Genomic DNA, 17,101 nt, shown 5'->3' with positions numbered 1-17,101 from the left:
CTTAAGACTAACAAAAATTTCTTAGCGCAAGATTTTATTTTTCACCTAAAAAAATTTTTTCTCACCCAAAGAAAATTTTTATTTTCAATTTTGAATGCAAAAAATTTTTTGGGACGGATAAAAATTTTTTTCAAGCGATCAAATTTTTTTTTTCTGTGTACTAAATTAATTAAAAAAAAAAGTACAATTTTTTTTTATTACCTCAGACTAACAATTAAATAAAAAAATTATTTAAATTTAAATAAAAATGAATGATTATTTTTTAACATAAAATAACTTAGATTTGCTCAATCGTTGTAAAAACTCTCGTATATAGTAATTTTTGGGTCTGTATTGAAAGTAATTTACCAGAAAAGGGTGTCTTTCAGGAACGCCATTGAAACCAACGATTCCCGTATTCTCAGGTTTAACCCTCCTGCGTGGATACCCATCCACAGTATATGTCCTAAGTATGATCCCATGATTTTCGCCAGATTCCAACCAGTATTTCACAGCCTCGGAGATATTTACAATAAACCATCCGGTCTTGCAATCCCGCATCGTTGCTGAGTTAACGAACACGAACTCATCGTCGGCGTATTTTCTCGGAGCAATTCGATAAACAGCGACATTGAACGGCCCGCGAAAAAATTCTGATAAACCCGAGCAATCGCGGTAGAGTCTCAGTTCTCCGGAAATTAATATCTGTTCGACATCTTTTTCTTCTAGTTTGAACCACATGTGGTTCAATCTTGTAGGTTTTTGTTCCATTTCCTCCGACTCTCTAGCAACGTAAATTGAAACCGAGTTGTCCATATTTGACCGCCATAAATCATCCGCTGAAATATTTGCGAGCGATCGATTGTAAGCGTCAGCAGGTAATTTCTCACCCATTTTATTTTCGATATAATTGAATGCAAAAATCAGCGTTGACTCGTTTGTACTCATCTTCATTTTTGATGGAGGACTTGAATGATCCAGGGCTGGGTTCTCTTGAGTCACTGGATCATCAACTGGTGTTTCGACGATAAATAACGACGCCACTCCATTTAATAAAAGTGCAAAAAACACTACTTTGATTATTGGTTCCATCACTGATAACTTTAGTAAATTCAATCTTTTTTTTCACTACTTTGTATTTTAGATATTTTATAAAATAACTGGAATTTTTTTTTCAAATACGTGTGAGCTCTGGGAACACTTGAGCACAAATGATTTTTAAATTAGAGAGTGCAAGTGCACTCCTTTTATACTAGGGTAGAAGACTAATTGTAAGTGTTGTCTAGACACTAGACGGTAGAGGTAATTATCCAAATTTGGTTATAATGAAGGTAATTATATTTTTGTGGCGCCTATAATTATGACTAGACAAGATTTTTGCATTAATTTTTAAATGAATTATTTAAATGTTTAATATTGCCGCGAAAATATTTGTTTTATCATAAAAATTTTTAAACAAAAGTTGTAGGAAATTTAATTTTTTGAAATAAATCTCTCGTATGATTTTTTAAACGAGCAATATTTTCACCGTAATTCCGAAATTAAGGTTCATAATGAATGATTCAAATTTTTAACAATTACGAAAATCTTAAATTTGAAATAACGGCTCTTTTATTGGTGCTATGAAAAAATTATAAGGGACATTTTTTTTATGAAATTAAATTTTGAACAACTTTTATTTGAAAAATTTTTTAATACGACCAATATTTTCCCGGTAATTCCGAAATTAAGGTTCATAATGAATGATTCAAATTTTTGATAATTACAAAAATCTTAATTTTGAAATTACGGCTTTTTTATTGGTGCTATGAAAAAATTATAAGGGACATTTTTTTTATAAAATTAAATTTTGAACAACTTTTATTAGAAAAATTTTTTGATATGACCAATCTTTTCACCGTTATTCCGAAATTAAGATTCATAATGAATGATTCAAATTTTTGATAATTACAAAAACCTTAATTTTACAATTACGGCTTTTTTATTAGTTCTAAGAAAAAATTATAAGAGACATTTTTCTTATAAAATTTAATTTCCCACAACTTTTGTTCTAAAAATTTTTTTATACGACCAATATTTTTGCCGTAATATCAAAAATTTCACACCATTTATTATTGATTATTATTTTTAAATTAAAGCAGAAATCCTGGTCCTAATTGCGACCGACGCCCGAGATATTTTATAAAGTAACTTGATTTTTTTTGTTTAAAATACGCCCACATTGAAAACCAACTATTGTGAAAAATATATATGGTGGATATGTGATAAATATATGGCGGCAAAAATACATATATTTATGAATATATGTTTTTTACATATATTGGATTATTATTTTTAATGATTTTAATGATTTAATGAAATATATTTTTAATGATATATTTATTTTTATATAATGTTTCATATTTTTCTATATATATTGCCTCATATAATGCTCAATATATTTTGGTCATATATGGATGGTATGTATGTAATTTATAAAGTAAAATATAATAAAATTTAAATATATTTTGACTCATATAATTAGTGATATATTGTCTGTATATAATTGGTCATACATGGAAGAATTGATATGTTTAAATCTATGGTTTGTGGTAAATTGAAGTTATATTTTTACAATATATTATCATACATTAATACGGCAAAAATATAAATATTATTTTATATATTGTGCAATATATCACATTATAATTTTCATATAGGGGAGGGAGGGGCAAAAGGGGGTACTTAAGAAAATACCAAGTTTTCGAGGACTCAAATTCGCTAAATCTTTTTTTTTAATGATATTCAAAGTAAATAGAAGAAATTTTCAGTTACCGCTGAAAAAAAAAATTTTTCATTTCCGCGGGCAAAGTGGGGTACCCCCTAAAAAAGGTAAAATAAAAAAAGTTTCTGGATTTTAAACGAATTTGATTAAGTTGAATTTTTTTTAAAGTAATTTACATGAAGAAAATTTATATTTTACGTTTATTGGATACAAAAGAAGAAAAAAAATTTTTAATAGTTTTTATCATAAAACAAACGTCATTAATATTTTTCAACTGACAATTGATTTTTGAAAAAGTTTACCAAAAAAAATTCAAAGTAACGCTTAATTATATTTACAGAAGTGATTTTGGAATGTTTAAAAACCATTTAAAATATAAAATTTTTTTTATCAAATTTTGGGGGTACCCCGTTTTGCCCCCCCCCCCCCTTCCCCTATTTTAAAGTATATTTCTTCACATGAAGTTTTTTCATGCGGGACTTGTGTATTCTGAATAGTGATGCTTGATTTAAAGTCGCCACTACCAAGTATTGATACTTTTTAATGAAATATCGGCTGTATCAACTATCTTAAAAAATATGTATGTATATATATTTGAAAATTACTTACTAAATGAATTATTTAAACAATACTTACAATTTTAAAATTACAAGAATGTTGAGAAATTATAAAATCAGAGCACGACTAATTATTTGGTCATTTACATTATTTATTTATTAAAAATAAAAAAATACATTTTAAAAGTTATTTTCTATCGCACAAAAAATGAGAAAAAAAAATTCTTAATTTAAATTAAATAATATCAATAAATATACTACTTTCAATACAATATATCAATATATAATAAACTATTCGAAGATACATATGCTAAACATACACAAAAAAAGTTATATTGATAAATATATAATTAATATGTAGCAATATATTATCATATATTAATACGGCGAAAATATAAATATTATTTTATATATTGTGCAATATATCACATTATAATATTCATATATTTTAAAGTATATTTTTTCACATGTTTTTTCATGCGGGTTTTTTTTCATGCTGATTCACACTAGTATATAGTCCCAGTAATAATAAAAATTTGTTAAGGAGACTATATTTTCATACCTGTACCTGAATAGTACAGGTTACTATGCACTTTTCTCTCAGACTACAATAGTGTAATTAAAATATAATTAGTAAATTATTTACTTTAAATTTCTATCGATAACAAATTTATTTTACTAACGTCAATGATTTCTTATTTTTCAGATTAAATAAATAAATTTAATTTTACTATCTAATTAAAAAGTAATTAATAATAATTATAAGTATTTTATATTATGAGTGTGAACGTAGCAGACATCAGACAAATTTAAAATTATTAATAAATCGAGTAAATAATTAATAAAATATAATTTAAAAAAAATGCATATTTAGAAAATTTTGAAATTAATAAGTGCATTTTTTTCAATTATTTATTTATGATTTTAAATTTGTCTTAGGTCTGCTACATTCAAACTCGCTTTTATTTCTACAAAAAAAAGTCTAATTTTGACTTAAAAATTACGATAAATTTTTTTTTATTATAAATATTTACAAAGTTTTATCCACTGCCTGTACAGATTTTTTCAAGCAATTTTAGTTGCTCGATATTACATTTTTTCGAAAATTTTATTGCGCTAATGTATTTATTTACATTAAATAACAATTTTTTAAATTTGAAAAAAGTTTACAGTAAAAATCTGGACCTTGCTTAATTACTAGTTAAATTATCCCACAAAAAAAATTTTCTTGCGCAAGATTTTTTTTCTCACTCAATTTTTATTTTTAATTGACAGATCAAAAATTTTCTCAGAGCGAGTAAAAATTTTTTGCGGCAAAAAATATTTTTTTTTCTATACTAATTAATTTAAAAAAAAAACACAATTTTTTTTATTACCCCAGTACAAAATTAAATAAAAAAATTATTTAAATTAAAAAAAAAATGAAAAATAAATGATGATTATTTAAATATAAAATAATTTACTAATCCTCCGACGGTCGGAATTCTTTTGCGCTCTTCTGCATCAGTTTAATAAACTGTTGCCCAAATAAACTATCATCGCCACTGTTGTTAAAGTAATTTACCAAAAAAGGGTGTCTTTGAGGAGGGCCATTAAAATCAACAATTCCCGTGTCCTCTGGTTTAAATCTCCCGCGACGGTCATCCCCAGAATATGTCACAAGTTCGATCCCATAATTTTCGCCAAATTGCATCCAGAATTTCACAGCCTCGGAGATATTTACAATAAACCATCCGGTCTTGCAAGCCGGCATCATCACTGAGTTAACGTACACCCACGCGTCGTATGTTTCCTTCGGAGCAATTCGATAAACAGTGACATTGTACGGCCGGCTAAAGAATTTTGATAAGCCCGCGCATTCCCGGTAGAGTCTCAGTTCTCCAGAAATTAAACGCTCGTCCATTTTTTCCACATTGAACCACATGTGGCTCAATCTTGTAGGTTGTTGGTCGTTTTCCTGGGACTCTGATGCCAGCAAATATGAAACCGTGTCGTCTTGAGATGACCGCCAAAAATCATCCGGTGAAATATTCGCGAGCGATCGATCGTAAGCGTCAGCAGGTAATTTCGCGCCACTTTGTTCCATAGAAGCGAGTGCGAAAATCATCGCGGATTCGTTTTTATTGAACCTCATTTTTGATGGAGGACTTGAATTATCCAGGGCTGGGTTCTCTTGAATCGCTGGTTCATCAGCTGGTTTTTCGACGATATATAACGAATCCACTCCATTTATTAAAAGTGCAAAAAACACTACTTTGAGTATTGGTTCCATCACTGATAACTTTAGTAAATTCAAACTTTTTTTTCACTACTTAGTATTTTAGATATTTTGTAAAATAACTTTATTTTTTTTTCAAATACGTGTAAGCTCTGGGAACACTTAAGCACAAACGATTGATATATAAGAGAGTACTCCTTTTATACTATGATAGTAGACTAATTGTAAGTGTTGTCTAGACACTAGACGGTAGGTCATTATCCAAATTTAGTTGTATGAAGGTAATTATCTTTTGTGGCGCCTTCAATTATGTCCGGCGCCCGAGGCTCAGATAAATCTTTGGAAAGTTTTTTTTAAAATTATTTATTTAAACAAAAATTTTAAATTTATTTATGGGGAATTTGAATTGTGAAAATTGTGTCAATATTTTTTTGAGACCACGCTGGATTTTTTATTTTTTGCAATCATTTAAAATTTTTTTATTTAAGGAAATTGACAAAAATTTATTTTTGCGAAAAATATTAAATTTTTATAAATGCGAAAGGGGGAGGGGGGGGGGGCAAAACAAGGTAACGGGAATATTAAGGGTTCGGAGACTCAAATACGTTAAATTTTTTTTTTTAATGACATTCAGAATAGAAAAATTTTCTGCTGCCGTTAAAAAAAAAAATTGAAATTTATTTATCATGAGTACTTTTGAATTATGAAATTTTTGTGTCAAAAATTTTTTTATTTATTTTGAGATGACACTAAAAGTTTTGATTTTTTTGCAATAATAAAAAAATTTTTTTTTAATGGACAGAAAATTAAATTTTCATAAATAGTAGAGGGGGGAGGGGGCACGAGATACTCAAGGATATACTTTTTGGGAACGAGTACGTTACATCTTTTTTTTTAATGACATTCAAAGTGAAAAGAAAAAATTTTCAGCTGTCTTTAAAAAATAATTGCATTTTTTGTGGGAAAAATAGGACACCTAAAAAAGGTGAAAAAAAATTTCTGGTAATTAAATGAATTTTCTCGAATTAAATTTTCTTATAAGTAATTTTCTTGAAGAAAAATTTACAGTTCACATAATTACTGGGTGCGGAAAAAGAAAAAAAAATTTTTAATAGTTTTTATCATGAAACAAAAGTCATTAACATTTTTCGACTGACACTTTCGTTTTTTCAAAAAGTTTAACTTCTTACTTTTGTTAATTTTTTATTTGCTGTCATTATTTATTATTAATTTGCAGTAAGAGATTTAAGTTACTTCTAATTCCGAAAAAAATATTTTTAAAAAAGTAAATATTTCTTAAAGTAAAAGATTAAAAAATTAATTAAATCTAAAATTTTAAAATTGGAAATATTTTCAAGTTTATTTTTGTAGACAATTTTATTTTCTACAAATTATTATGAATAAATTTTTTTCGAATTCTGCATTGTTTTCTAGTTATTTCCATTTTAATTCCAAGCTCTTAAAATCGATCAGATCACTATTTTTTTAGATGCTAAGCATTAAAATGGAAATAACTAGAATACAATGCAGAATTTAAAAAAAATTTATCAATGATAATTTGTAGGAAATAAAATTGTCTACAAAAAAGATTTCATGACATTTTATGATATGTCCAATAGTTTCGCCGGAAAAGTAAAAAGATCTCGAAATTTACTCTAACCCCATCTAATGATACCAATTTCAATAACATTAACTAATTCTATCATATAGATCTGGCGGGAACAAAATTTTCCTTTTTCCCTTAATGATATAGATTAATAAGAAAAAAAATCATATTAATTTCATACTATTTTTTTATAATAACCAAATTTTTCAAAATCATTAAAAAAATTCTCAATTTCATTTACAAAAGTGATTTTGAAATGTTCAAAAAAACAAACTTTTTTTTTTATAAAATTTTGGGGGTATTGTGCCCCTCTCTCCTTAACTTGACTATTAACAAAAATAATTTTGATTTGTAAAATTTGGTCATTACAAAAAAAAAAGAAATTTTTTTTTATATTTCTTAATTTACTGCAGGGCCTTGACTGAAATCTTGAGAAGCGTAAAAAATTTTTCAGTAAACTGAAGCATCTTAAAAAATGTCTGTGGCACCAAATATTTGTCGGTTTAACTTGCGTACATAATGTCCAAATGTCGAAGCTTAAAAACTAAAGACACTGATGCCAAAAATGATAAGAAAAATAACCCAAGGTTTTTCCCATTTCCCATATCATTAAAAACTCATACATCTCAGGTACTTAATCCTGTGTTCATTTCGGCTTCTTTTAACGACACGTCATCGTTACCTACCTGAATTTCGACTATGCATGAGTGCTTTAAAAAAATATATATCTCTAAATAGACAATTTATTTTACTAGTCAATCCACTTACTACCTAAATATCTCCTTAACAAGTTTGTTAACTAATTTCTTATATTTATTACTAAACACTTTTACTCTCCTTAAAAAAAAAAAAAGCCCCAATTCTTCAGACTAAAAAATAAAAAAAAATATGACCGTCTGAATAAAAATTAAATTTATTTTCTTGCCCTTTATTTACACAATTAATAAATTCAAAAATGATTACAATTAATATTAAATATATCTGTACATATTTTTCTTTATTTTCTATGTATATTTATTAATAAATTAAATTAATTAAAAATATTTTTATACAATAAATATATAATACATTAAAAATAATTTTATTCCATGTAATTACATAAAATTAAATATTTAATTTTAAATTAATTAAGTACAGATTTTAATTACAAATTTAAATACAAAATATCGAGTAAAAAAAATTAAACGCTAATTACTTTTTTTATTACAAAAAATTTAAAAATAATTTACGAAATTTGGATTTTTGAATTTCCCGCCAAATTTAAATTTTTTAAAATGCTATTTTTTCCCGCCATTTCTTTTCAAAGCCCAATTTCTTTATTTAAAAAAAAGTTTATAAAAAAAAAAAATACAAAAATTAAATTTTACGTTTCCTCATTCAAATTTTCAACGGCAACCGCATGCAGTAGCAGACATGTCTTTGTAACTTCTGTAAACTACAGTATTTTCATTTGAATAAAACAAAAGTTTCAAAATATAAATACAAAATATCGAGTAAAAAAAATTAAACGCTAATTACTCTTTTTATTATAAAAATTTCAAAATAATTTACTAAATTTGAATTTTTGAATTTCCCGCCAAATTTAAATTTTTTCCCGCCATTTCTTTCCAGTGCCCAAATTCTTTATTGAAAAAAAAGTTTATAAAAAAAAAAAGTACAAAAATTAAATTTTACGTTTCTTCATTCAAATTTTCAACGGCAACCGCACGCAGTAGCAGACATGTCTTTGTAACTTCTGTAAACTACAGTATTTTCATTTGAATAAAACAAAAGTTTCAAAATATCGTGTAAAAAAAATTAAACGCTAATTTCTATTTTATTACAAAAAATTTCAGAATAATTTACTAAATTTGAATTTTGGAATTTCCCGCCAAATTTAAATTTTTTAAAATCCTATTTTTCCCGCCATTTCTCTCCAGTGCCCAATTTCTTTATTTAAAAAAAAGTTTATAAAAAAAAAAAATACAAAAATTAAATTTTACGTTTCTTCATTCAAATTTTCAACGGCAACCGCACGCAGTAGCAGACATGTCCTTGTAACTTCTGTAAACTACAGTATTTTCATTTGAATAAAACAAAAGTTTCAAAGGCTCGTACTGAATAGCAGTGCAGTGTGATTTTGAAAGTTCATTATTTTCAATTCCCTGATACAATTCTTTTATAATAGCGAGATTTGTTCCATTCATAGAATCGGACATCGGAAACCGGCAGGCGCCAACGCAGTCCCCTGCGTCATAACCCGGTGGCGCGACGATCCATTCATCCCATCCGATTTCTCGAAAATCGACATAGGCTTTATGCAATTTACACAAAACATTTTTGCTTTTCCTTGCTGCCCTTTTGCTGATCCTATGAAAATTATCATGGTGGTAAAATTCGCCAATAACTTTATCCAGCAGCTGATTATTTTTTCCAAAATCCCTGAAGTAGCCAACCAAGAAACTGAATCTTTCCGGTTCACCATCAAAACCCACTATCCCAATATGTTCTGGTCTGACCTTCCGACTTCTTCTTCCGTCACCACCGACGGGCATCGCAACAACTTTGACCCCATGGTTGTCAACCGGATTGTCAGTCCAAAATTTGAAACACTCAGTGACGTTTACCGAAAACCAGCCGTGATAATTTTCCGGTACGATAACTGAATTTACATAGACGTGATTCCGTACACTGTTGACAAAAACTCGACGGTAAATAGTCACGTTGTACGCACGTCGGTTACTCGGTTTATTGACACGAGAACAGTCACGAAAAAATTTCAATTCAGCAGAAATTAACTGCTGGCCATTATTGTTTTCCGTTACGTCAAACCACATGCGTCTTATAAATTTTGGTTTACCTCCACGTCCTTTGTGCGGCTGCTGGGCAATGAAGCTCATTATGACGTCACTCTTGTTAATTTTGTCGAAGTCATGGTCTGTCAAATCCATGGCGGTTTCGTTGTATTCAAATCCTGGCGTATGATCGACGGTATTTTTGTAAATGTCCATCAAATAAATCGGCGCTGATCTTTTTTCCAACCGGGATTTTTTGAAATCCGATTTTTTCGGTAACTCGGCCAATCGGAACAATTGTTTGAGCAAAATTTCTGGCTTGTTTACTTGCTGGTAAACAGATCTGGCAGCGACATTGTTACACTTTGTGATGATAAATAATGAAATTAAAAATATAAATTTATTCATTTTGACGTTTACTTTTTTTGACCCGCGTGCAAAGTCGCGATTAATTAATTAATTTATTCACGAGCTTACTGAGAGAATGGTTGCGACACAAAAGGTAGCTGGCGACTAAATGTCTAGAGCTGAATATTTTTCGTAAGTGGTTTTAGTTTTTTTTAAATTTTCCCCTTCTGAGAAGATTTTTCGACTGACAGAAGGCGACTCACTGTCTAGAGAGTAAAACTAATTTTCTAAAATGATAACTGAGTTTTTCCCCAATTTAGCTGCTCCTTCTTGGAAAATCTATCGGTAAACTCTCTGTAGTTCTCATCAGGTAAAATACTCAAGTACGACCCACTAATATTCTGACATTCTTTGTTCTTAAAATTTTAAAACTGCATAGCATAAGGCTTACGTGGCTCACGATACCTGCCGCTATTTTACAAAAAAAAAAATAAAATAAAATAAATAATTTGTTATTTATTTAATTTAATTTACCTCAGGAAAATTTTAATCAGGGGAATTACGGCAGGTAATTATTTATAACGGGCCTTTATTACTTGGGCATTAAACCCAAATTATCAGTGACTGGACTTATGACGTCATTGTTTGTTAGAAGAGTCTTAAAATATTTGTCTGGATAATTCATATTTATTTTTACTTTTAAGTACTTACTGCACTTTCGACACCTGGCCGAGTTTTCAAAAATAATTATTTGCTGATAAAAACTTCGAGTCATGAAAAAATTTTTTTCAATCGGTTTTCCAAGTCATTAATTTTGAATTTTTTTTTTGAAAGGAAAATTTGAAAAAAATTGGGCATTAATTCAAGTCTACATTTAATTGACTGAGATTTTAAATTTTAATAAATTGGAGTTGAATTTTTTTTAATGACAGTAATTAATTTTTTGATTGTCGGTTAGTTTTGATTTTTATTTTTAAAGAAAATTTGAAAAAAATTGGGCATTAATTCAAGTCTACATTTAATTGACTGCGAGTTTTTGAATTCTGAGGAAATTTTAATAAATTGGAGTTGAACTTTTTTTTAGACAGTAATTAATTTTTTTATTGTCGGTTATTTTTGATTTTTTTTTTTTTTGAAAGGAAAATTTGAAAAAAATTGGGCATTAATTCAAGTCTAGATTAAATTGACTGCGAGTTTTTGAATTTTAATAAATTGGAGTTAAAATTTTTTTTAATGACAGTTATTAATTTTTTTTTGTCGGTTATTTTTGATTTTTTTTTTTTTTGATAGGAAAATTTGAAAAAAATTGGGCATTAATTCAAGTCTTGATTTAATTGACTGCGAGTATTTGAATTCTGAGGAAATTTTAATAAATTGGAGTTGAAATTTTTTTTAGACAGTAATTAATTTTTTTATTGTCGGTTATTTTTGATTTTTTTTTTTTTTGAAAGGAAAATTTGAAAAAAATTGGGCATTAATCCAAGTCTAGATTAAATTGACTGCGAGTTTTTGAATTTTAATAAATTGGAGTTAAAATTTTTTTTAATGACAGTAATTAATTTTTTTTTGTCGGTTATTTTTGATTTTTTTTTTTTTTTTAAAGGAAAATTTGAAAAAAATTGGGCATTAATTCAAGTCTTGATTTAATTGACTGAGTTTTTGAATTTTAATAAATTGGAGTTGAAATTTTTTTAATGACAGTAATTAATTTTTTTATTGTCGGTTATTTATGAATTTTTTTTTTTTTTTTAAAGGAAAATTTGAAAAAAATTGGGCAATAATTCAAGTCTACATTTAATTGACTGAGTTTTTGAATTTTAATGAAATTTTAATAAATTGGAGTCGAAATTTTTTTTAAAGACAGTAATTAATTTTTTTATTGTCGGTTATTTTTGAATTTTTTTTTTGGCCAAATCAATGACGAAAAAAAGAAAAAAAAAAATGCACATGTAGAAAATTAGAAGAACTATAGGTGGAATTTTTTTAAATATTTTTTTTTATAATTTATCGTTTTGAATAAATTCGAAAAATTAGACGGCCAATTTCAGTATCATAATTAAAATTATAAAATAAATATATGAAAAAATGGTAACTATCCTATAAATAAAAAAATCATTTTTATTGTACGATAGTAAAAAGTTTTTTTTTTTTATTGTAAAATTTATAAATTATTTATTACTTGTACAAAATTTTTCCAAAAAAATTAATTACCCATAATATTGAAAATTAATCACTAACTTAATTACTATATTTAAATAAAATTTCAAATTTTGAAATTACAAAATTTTTGAAAAGTTATCGCCAGATCATGACCAATTACTAGGTCATTTACACTATTAATTAATTAAATAAAATTATATTTAAATATTTTTTTACCGTCTTACTGACCGTAAATTACAAAAAATTTTTAATTTAAACAAAATAAATAATTATTATTTTGACATAAAAGAGCGCAATTTATTTCAAATATACGTCCGTAATTTTCCGTAAAATCAAAATATTTTCTATTGTAAAAAAATCCAGTATGTGAAATCTACAAAAAAAAAATTTCTTGTCTTCAAAAATTTGTCTCACCCCAAAAAAATTTTGTTTTTTTACAAAGAAATTTTTTTTCTGTGTCCAAAATCTGGCACATGAACATAATGAGCCGATACACAAAAAAGTATATGCTTCAAACTTTACAATCAATTCGTTAAATCGGACGTTTTTCACTCAAAATATTAAATGTCACTGAGCCCAAAATGATGAAGATAAGACTGAATCAGCCAATAAGAAAAGAGATTAAAAGTCTAATGATATTTACGGAGCATTGAGAGCAGGATACGCAGACATATAAATATATAAATCATCTGCTTCAGGAAATTTATCAGCTTCGCCATCAAAACCCAGGATTCCGTGTACCTGAAGATCAGAACGTTTTTCGCGGAACGAAAATAAGAAAAAGAAATGAAACGTAAAAAATCTAATGGATCTAAATTTCAGAAATGTTTCGCACGTCACCCGAAAATGACAGGCTGCCCCCAACTACCCCTAAATTCGCCTTTAGACAGAAATGTCATGAATTATTTTCATTTTCGTTGCGTGAAAAACGTTCCGAACTTCAGGTACATAGGATTCCTGAGTTCTGGATCGACTCTTCGTGTTGTTGATCTTCGGAGTAGGTTCCAAGTCTGATGCCATAACTTTCATAATTATCCATCCAAAATTTAGCACATCATCATATAAATTGAATACCATCCAGTTTGACAAGCCGGCATGATTACAGAGTTAATAGGTGTCCAATTTTCGGGGTCTCTCCTTGGATTAACGCGATAAATAGTGACATCATACAATCCCCGATAATCTTCAGACACTCGTCAGCAATCCCGGTAGAAATTTAACAGCGTAAACTAGTTCATCACCTCTGTCATTTAAATTGAACCATATATGACTCAATTGCCGGGTTGGTTGCAATTCAAATATTTAGCGACAAGTGTTTCATTATCGCCATGTTGGAAAAACTGGTGCAGCAAATCTGATGACCTGGGTCTCATTGGATGATCAAGATCATTACCTACAAGTCGACCAAGAAAAACGCGGCCGATGTCTGGCTTTGATCTTCATCGTCTTTGGAACCGTCTGAACTAATGTCAAAATCTGATTTCTCTTTTATTTCTGGCGAACCATCTGGTTCTTCGGCGGCAAAAGTCACTCCACTTAATAAAATTAATGAAAACATTAATACTATTAACATAAATATCACTAGTTCATACATCACTTGGATAATTCATTTTAACTTAATATTTCTTTTAATATTAATTATCAAATAAAGTAATTAGATTTTATTTTTAAATACTGTGTGCGCACTAAGAACACTCGAGCACAAATTATTGGTAAATAGACACGGCATCCATCTTATATATTATAGATTATAGTAGAAGAATAATTGTAAGTGACGTCAAGACACTAGACGCTGTACAATGATCATTAAATCATTATAAACAGAGCCTCAGTGTCATTAAAATTTGAATAATTACCGGCATCCGCATGCAGTAGCTGAGGCTTCTTTCCATTTCAAATGAAGCAAAATGTTATTGTTGACGTAATACAAAAATTGCCGTTCCGCAAACGAAATCGGAATACAATTGGCCAGGTTTAGTCTCGATACTTCATTTTTTCCCAACATAGTTTTGTAAACTGCGTGGTTGGTCGCGTTCGCCTGAACTGGGAAGGGAAATCGACATGTACCGATGCAATCATTCATATCAATCATACTAGGGTACACTATAAAATCAAATCCGATGTCAACAAAATCAAGAGTTTGGTCTATTAAATTACACCTCGATTTGCGTAATCGATTCGTTCGTATTTCCGAAGGGTTCATCAGACTTTCGTCCAAAGACTGATCTTCGAAAATATAGTCATGGATGTTCGTACTCCTGGGGTGTCTGCTGATGACGTTGCTGACTTCGGGTACCTCAATACCTTGCTGGGTACTCTGGTAATACCCGACAGCAAATGCGTGTTTGTCAGGATCGGTTTCAAATCCAACGATTCCCAGTTGCTCGGGCTTCACTTGATGAAATCTTTTGGAACTCGTTCTGCTGATAGGAGTCGTGATAATCTTCAGTCCATTATTGGTATTGATATTTCCGGTCCACCATTTGAAGCAATCGGTGATGTCCAAAACAACCCATCCGTTGAAATCGGCGTCCACGATAGTCGAGTTGACGTAAATGAAATTTCTTTTACCGCCAGTTAGATCCGTTCTGTAGACAGTCATGTTGAAAGACAGGTCACGATACTTATCGATTGTTTTTGATGTATCGCGATAAAATCTCAAGTCAGTTCCCAGGATTTTTTGGCCCTCTCCGATGAGCAAGACATCAAACCACATGCGCTGGATTTTATCTGGCTTCCCGCCACGTCCTTTGAGCGGTTGCTGGGGCATGAAAGTCGCAATCAGGTCACTCTCGTTTATTTTTTTGAAATCCAAATGGTGAAAATTATCGTTTGTGTTGTTAACAGACGGCGATTGGTCGAATGAACCCGAGTGAATTGTCATCATAAAGGATGTCACAGAACGTTCTTCTTCCCCGGTTCTGTTGATGTTCACTGGCTGCTTGGACAATCCAAGACGTTGTAGCATAATTTTTTCTTTGTCTAGTTTTTTGGTCTCGTCTTCATCTTGAGGAACCGCGGGAACTTGAAAATTGTTACACAAAATGTTGAATATTAACACGAATATTATAAGTTTGAACATCGCGCTTTTTTTTAAATTACTTTTATTACAAAACTTTTGAATTTTTCAAGTGAGCAAAACGTTTGCCGTCAACGTACATTCAACTACTGACGTCCGGACAATTTGAAGCAGCTTTATTTCCTTCTTAGGGATTAATTTACAACCGATTTCGTCATCTTTTGTTACTATTTGCTTGCAGGATTACCCCAACAATACTGGGAAAATTATTTTAAATTATTGTTTTGATGCCTGTAGGGTTCAAAGTCCAGTATTATTTTACTATAGGAACTAAATGTATTATTCTAAATTGAAATTATTGGCATTCCTCGAATCTTATCAGAAAGTAAAAGCAATAAATTAATAGAACTACCGAAAAATATATGAGTGCGAATGTAGCAGACGTCAGACAAATTTGAAACTATAAATAAGTAGAGTAAATAATTAATAAAATTAAATTTAAAAAAATGCGCATTTGAAAAATTTTGAAATTAATAAGTGCATTTTTTCGAAATATTATTTTATTTACCTAGATCAGGCTTATGGCGGGTAGTCGACTATATTTGAATTTTTTTCCCGCTGTTTTGTAATTAATCAAAAAATGTAGTATGATAGGGTACACAGAAAAAAATAATTTCTTGCCGCAAGAAAAATTTTGCATCATGAATTGAAAACAAAAATTTTCTAAGAGCAAAAAAAACTTTTCTTGAAGCAATAAATTTTTTTTTCATTCCAGTAAATTTCTTCTTCCCTCAAAGACAGTTTTTATTTTAAATTCATAATGCAAAAAAATTTCTTGTGTTGAGTAAAACTTTTTTCGCGCTAATAAATTATTTTTTCTGTGTAGATATAAATACTGACGCAGTTTTTCATACTGTCGACTACGTCATGAGCCTGTCCGTGATGTCTCTCCCCTTAATCGGCAGGTACTGAGTCCAACCAGCGACCACTTGACCACTTTTTTGAGTTTCGTAGCAGACATCCCGTTATAAGCCTCCGTTAAAATTCGATAAATTATAAACTGACAGAAGGAACAAAATATCAAAATTAATGATGAAAATTTACTATCGATCTTTCGCGGATAATAATTTTATAAATATTATTTATTGTTGATAATTGTAATGATTAATTACAATTTAAAAGTTTTATTGAGCAATATATTGATCAATAACAATTATTATTATTATAACTGTAATTAATACCGTTGTCATCATATTTATTATTTGTGTAAAAAGATAAGTATTTATTTTACCACTACAAGCACTAGAAAAATCGGGACACTGGCGCATGTGACAAACCGTAAAATTGACGTTTAAAATGATATAAAATAAACACAGGCTTATAACGAGTAGTCGAAATCAAAACTAAACGCACGAGTGGGAGACTAAAATTTAAAGAAAAATTCCCGTATGAATATAACATACATGGTCAAAATATATGATAAATATCAGAAAATATATGTGGCCAATTTAACTACATTTTCTGATATATTTTTTTTATATTAAAAAATATAATATTCATCATATACGAGTCCGTATATATTTAGCATATATAAAATATATATGTCAATCATATACAAAAAATATATTTTTATCATATATGAAAATATATACTCTTGTCATATACGAAAACTATAT

At 28.7% G+C, this 17,101-nt stretch overlaps 3 protein-coding genes across 3 annotated transcripts; all 3 read right to left on the bottom strand.

Moving 5' to 3' along the window:
* Positions 1-4,762: 4,762 nt before the first annotated feature.
* Positions 4,763-5,572, bottom strand: LOC130674980 (uncharacterized). Its single transcript, XM_057480432.1, has one exon. The coding sequence runs from the start codon at positions 5,570-5,572 to the stop codon at positions 4,763-4,765; it is 810 nt and encodes a 269-aa protein (XP_057336415.1).
* A 3,491-nt stretch (positions 5,573-9,063) lies between these two features.
* LOC130674936 (protein 60A-like) lies at positions 9,064-10,712 on the bottom strand. Its single transcript, XM_057480386.1, has one exon. It carries the CDS (start codon positions 10,304-10,306, stop codon positions 9,125-9,127), a length of 1,182 nt encoding a protein of 393 aa, XP_057336369.1. The 5' UTR covers positions 10,307-10,712; the 3' UTR covers positions 9,064-9,124.
* A 3,087-nt stretch (positions 10,713-13,799) lies between these two features.
* On the bottom strand, positions 13,800-15,488 carry LOC130674979 (protein 60A-like). Its single transcript, XM_057480431.1, has 2 exons — positions 14,263-15,488; positions 13,800-13,941 (listed from the first exon to the last, which is right to left on the bottom strand). The coding sequence occupies exons 1-2, from the start codon at positions 15,486-15,488 to the stop codon at positions 13,800-13,802; spliced, it is 1,368 nt and encodes a 455-aa protein (XP_057336414.1).
* Positions 15,489-17,101: the final 1,613 nt, after the last annotated feature.

Source organism: Microplitis mediator, chromosome 9 (genome assembly GCF_029852145.1).
Source record: "Microplitis mediator isolate UGA2020A chromosome 9, iyMicMedi2.1, whole genome shotgun sequence".
NCBI classification, from domain to species: domain Eukaryota; kingdom Metazoa; phylum Arthropoda; class Insecta; order Hymenoptera; family Braconidae; genus Microplitis; species Microplitis mediator.
This window is presented reverse-complemented; position numbering and strand designations above follow the sequence as displayed.

What these genes read in the sequence shown, in the direction of transcription:
- LOC130674979 (XM_057480431.1), bottom strand. Translation starts at nt 15,488, where the DNA reads ATGTTCAAACTTATAATATTCGTGTTAATATTCAACATTTTGTGTAAC. An exon ending in GCTACTGCATGCGGATGCCG is followed by an intron (nt 13,942 to 14,262) that starts GTAATTATTCAA and finishes AATTTTATTAAG; the next exon opens with TGGAGTGACTTTTGCCGCCG.
- LOC130674980 (XM_057480432.1), bottom strand. Translation starts at nt 5,572, where the DNA reads ATGGAACCAATACTCAAAGTAGTGTTTTTTGCACTTTTAATAAATGGA.
- LOC130674936 (XM_057480386.1), bottom strand. Translation starts at nt 10,306, where the DNA reads ATGAATAAATTTATATTTTTAATTTCATTATTTATCATCACAAAGTGT.